The 4,668-nt window shown below is 35.4% G+C and overlaps 1 protein-coding gene across 1 annotated transcript in view; it reads left to right on the forward strand.

The window, feature by feature from the left end:
• LOC117115994 (sushi, nidogen and EGF-like domain-containing protein 1) overlaps positions 1–4,653 on the forward strand; it is a 16,476-nt gene extending 11,823 nt beyond the window's left edge. The window contains exons 2-6 of the mRNA XM_033259921.1: positions 1,667–1,777; positions 2,257–2,442; positions 3,199–3,348; positions 3,929–4,051; positions 4,562–4,653. Coding sequence (XP_033115812.1) covers positions 1,667–1,777; positions 2,257–2,442; positions 3,199–3,348; positions 3,929–4,051; positions 4,562–4,653 — 662 coding nt within the window. The remainder of the gene's footprint in view (positions 1–1,666; positions 1,778–2,256; positions 2,443–3,198; positions 3,349–3,928; positions 4,052–4,561) is intronic.
• Positions 4,654–4,668: the final 15 nt, after the last annotated feature.

Genomic DNA, 4,668 nt, shown 5'->3' on the forward strand with positions numbered 1-4,668 from the left:
TATTGTATTCGGATTACCCCTTCTTTTTACCCTATATTGTTGTCCTATGCCTTTAATATTATAATACATGTAAACCATGGTTGATCCGGGCCCTAGGGTACACCTCTCATAAATCCTCCTTTCGGACTGCGGGTTATAATTTTAGAGCTTTGCGCCTCATAGCTTAGAATAGACTATAGGTTCTCGATTATGCCTTCGCGACGCTCGTGAGGGGAGGGTTGTCTATGGGAACAGGAGCACAACTCCCGCAATTTTTTTTAGGAGAACTGGTTTGAAAAAGCATTTTTACTGTCTGAGAGTGTCATTTTCGTGCATCTAGGGGTGCCTCTTCTTAAAATTTGCTTAACTCAGTCCCAAAAATGGTGGGGCTGAGGTGGGTGTGGATACCCTATTGTGCCTGTATTCCCCCTCCCTGAACTGCACTTATGCTCAAACATAGTGGAGTAAGCTGGAAAGCTTAATGGTCGCAGAAAATATAGAATAGGAATAACAACAGTATGGCTGCAATGTCAAAAAGCTCAGTCATCACACCATTTAAAAAACTCATTCTAGGATTAGTAATTACTGTGTGACGTTTAAGTTACTTAACAATAGCTGATGTACGTGACAGTTACGATACAATATTTTGAACAAAAGAACGCCGCATCACTACCGTATGTAACAGATGACGCCCAAAAGTATATTGTTAAATGAAAATGTATTACTATCATATTATTATTATTATTATTATTATTATTATTATTATTATTATTATTATTATTATTATTATTATTATTATTATTATTACTCAACTCTGAAGTTAAATTACTGTAAATTATTCGTCACGGTCTGCGTTGTTTCTACATTCTGTGAGTGTGTGTTGATGTGTGAGAGAGAGAGAAAAACGACTTGTGTATGATAATAATTCAAATATTAGCTTAAACCTGTATATGTGTGTAACGACCTGAAATAAACAATACTTTGCTTCGTGGACATACATTGCTTCGTCACGGTCTGTGTGAGTCCTAATATCTCTAAATTTTGCGGTGAGCAAACAAAACGATTTGTGAACGATTCATGCATGTTTATAATTTGAATATCATTAACCATGCTATTTCAGGCCTTTGGCAGTGGGAAGGGGTGCAGGGTGCGGACGCACCCCCAAATTATAAAAGATCCACCCTGGACCCAGCTAAGGCAATAGCTTCACTCGCAAACCTACTCACCATCGAAAAAAAAACCCCCTGCCTACGGACCTGTATTTATATGTGTAACTACCCGAAGTGAACAATCTCCGCTTATGTATTAATTTCTATGGTCATTAAAAGTGCTGGGTGGTTATTATTATTATTATTATTATTATTATTATTATTATTATTATTATTATTATTATTATTATTATTATTATTATTATTATTATTATTATTATTATTATTATTATTACTTTCCTAGTAAAAAAAAATACTAAAAGTACAGTATACTATTAGTATACTGTATTAAATACATATGGCCTACCCATAGCAGTAATTAAAAACGTTGAGACCTTGTTTTCTTGAATTAAGATACGAGGTGATTTTTTTCATTTTCATTTTCAAGAAAACAAGGTCTCAAGTTTTTTAATTACTGTTATTTCCTACTTATTTTTTTACTAATATTTTCAATTTTTGTGCTGCTTGCTTGTCTTAAGATCCTTGTTTATCATCTCCGTGCATGAATGGTGGGTTGTGTTCAAAATGGAATGATTTCTATGAGTGTATTTGCCCGCGGCACTACACAGGAGTGGATTGCCAAATTGTAGGTGAGTACACAACAACAAGTCCATTCTTATATTTATTATCGTCGACCGTTAATATGGATTATATTATTATATCATATCACGTCTTGAAATAGTAAAACTTTCAATTTACTTCAAAAATCGAATAAAGCAAAGTCAGATTGTTTTATTCTTTTTTTAATTTCACTCTACTGGAGCAAGCCTTTTAGGCAGTCTTTCAATCTTTTTACTTTTTGCATTTAAAGAAATTAATACATATTACTATTAGTATTATTACTGCCACCACTACTATTACTGTTGCTTACTTCTGCTGCTGCGGCTGCTGCTGCTGCTGCTACTGCTGCTACTGCTACTACCACCACCACCACCACCACTACTACTACTATTTCTACTACTACTACTGCTGCTGCTGCTGCTGCTGCTACTACTACTACTACTATTGTACTCTACTATCATATAAACGACTAATATTACGATACATTTTTTATATATATACACGTTAGTACCTGACGATGCCTGCTATGATGGTGAAGAGATGTTATATAATGGCGAAACCACCTTTAATGACATCTGTAAGCAGCCGTGTGAGTGTAAAGATGGTGTAATAACGTGTAACATCACCGATTCGTGCCCAGAACCTGCATGTACCAACCCCGTGTACCTACCGTATCAATGCTGCCCCATCTGCTGTATGTTTTTTTTTTTCAAATAGTATTGTCATTTCAGTATATTGCTGGTTATTTCTACAGCCAAATTGCCAGTATAGACATTTATCCGCAGTGAATTCTGCCTTCCTTGTGTGATTAATGTACCGTACATTGTTTATTCGATGGTCTTCCGGTTGAATTCTATGTTGAAAGCTAGAGCCACAATTCCTATATAATTCGGTCTAGGCTGGAGAGGCCGAATTCACTATGGATGGATTTAGGTTGAAGGGTGACGAATTTACAATTCCGAAAATCCTACGAAGTCGGCAAAAGCTAACAACAGTATTTTTTCATAAAATGTCTATTATTTCAAAATTCTTTGTTTGTTCATTTACTTTTTTATCAACTATGATCAGCGCAACATATTTGTTAATTATAACATACGGTTATTTTTTAAACAACTTATCTTATTAAAGTCAATAAAGTTTTAAAGTAACCAATCATTAAACAAAATCAAGCATTTAATTTAAATGAATCCATTTAGGCCTATATTATAAACTTCCATTACATAGTGCTCCATTTTTTTTTACAATGAACCTTAGCAATCTTAAATAAATAAAATTATTAAAATACAATAAAAGGCAATCAAATCAATAATACAATTTATTAAAGCATGAAAAATATCAGACAAGTCTTTAGTAATTGCATCTCAGTGTGCCTTTCTTGTAAGTGTATTGAAGAGCCCTCACCCGATACTCTATAAGAAGGCAGAGCTAAATTCACGGTAATACATTTCAGTGCCTGAAGAAAAATATGGATTTTGTCCAGAAACTACTTTCTCTGAAATTGGAACGTGCGAAGAAACGTGTCGGCACGATGCTAATTGTAACGGTAACCAGAAATGCTGCTTCAACGGCTGCGGGTTATCGTGCACGGATCCGCAATCAGGTAGATCAAAATGTAGCAAACTTTATTTTTAGAAACATCATCATTGAGTAGAATTCAATCATCAATGCCATGTCATGTCAGGAGTGGCGCCAGGATTTTCCCGACGGGGAGTCCGCTCTCCCCGGCAGGAGCCGATATACCCGAAGAGAGCGTAGCTGGTTTTGGTAAGGAGTAACTCAAAATTTCTCAGACGTGCTCCAGGGGGCGAAGCCACCGGGGAAAGTATTACAATTTAGGCTAAAAATACATAAAATATATATATCTCCGTGTTTTTCTTTCTCCCTGACGTGGGGAGGGGGAAGTAGATTTCGGAAAGCTCTCCCCAACTGCGGCCCTGTCCCCGGTTCCTCCTTCCGCCGGCGCCACCCATGTGTCACGTTTTCCTCATTGGTGTACTGGTTATATAACATCAGCTGATAATTCTGGAGGTCTTAGGTTTGCGTCATAAATATATAGCGCAATTTTAAAGAACGGGTTTATTACATGTGCAACAATTCGTGCTTCATAAGAGACTTTTTAATGAAGCAGTGGAGGTTTTTTTTTTTTTTTTTTTTGGGAAAAATCGCTCTTTATTTTGCAGAACCAACAACATTATGTGAGCAATCTCCTTGCCAGAACGGAGGAACTTGTATTGACATTTTATCTACTGTGATTATGTGTCAGTGTTCTCCGGGTTTTCATGGAAGACATTGTGAAATACCAGGTTAGTCAGGTTATCTGATTTCTTATTACTGGCTCAGATAGCAATTCAACTGACAGAAAATGCGCCACAATAACGATAGAAAAAATTATCTGATTCTTTCTAAAGCCCTTTCTAGACTACAGTATCAAATTTTATTTGATAAAAACATGACATGCCTAAATAATGGTTTTCATGACATCACATCATTGGCATACGTTTTAGTTTTTCGCAAGAGGATAAAACAGAGAAATAGAGACTATTGCCATTAGCAAGCCCGTATAAAAAAAACTGGTTTCTTGTATTTTTTTATGTAGGCCTATATGGATGCTTCTGATTTTAGACGCTATTAAAACACTAATTTTGTTTAGATTTGAGTCATAAGTAAATATAATGATATTGTAATTCTTATCGTCGCTACATGAATGTATATATATCAGAACCCGGCTATGTAGGCCTTTTTGCAAAATTATTTCAGTATTGGATTGATAATTATTTTATATAAATTGATATGTATATCGTTTCCTATGGTAGATGGACAGCCTTGTTATTATAACGACAAATTTTACAGGGATGGACAAATGGAACACTATTATTATTGTTATAACTGGTATGTATATCATTAACCAGTTCTAGGCGCT

The sequence above is a fragment of the Anneissia japonica genome, unplaced genomic scaffold (genome assembly GCF_011630105.1).
Source record: "Anneissia japonica isolate Jap-2015-1 unplaced genomic scaffold, ASM1163010v1 scaffold287743_len2803612_cov181, whole genome shotgun sequence".
Taxonomy (NCBI): Eukaryota; Metazoa; Echinodermata; class Crinoidea; order Comatulida; family Comatulidae; genus Anneissia; species Anneissia japonica.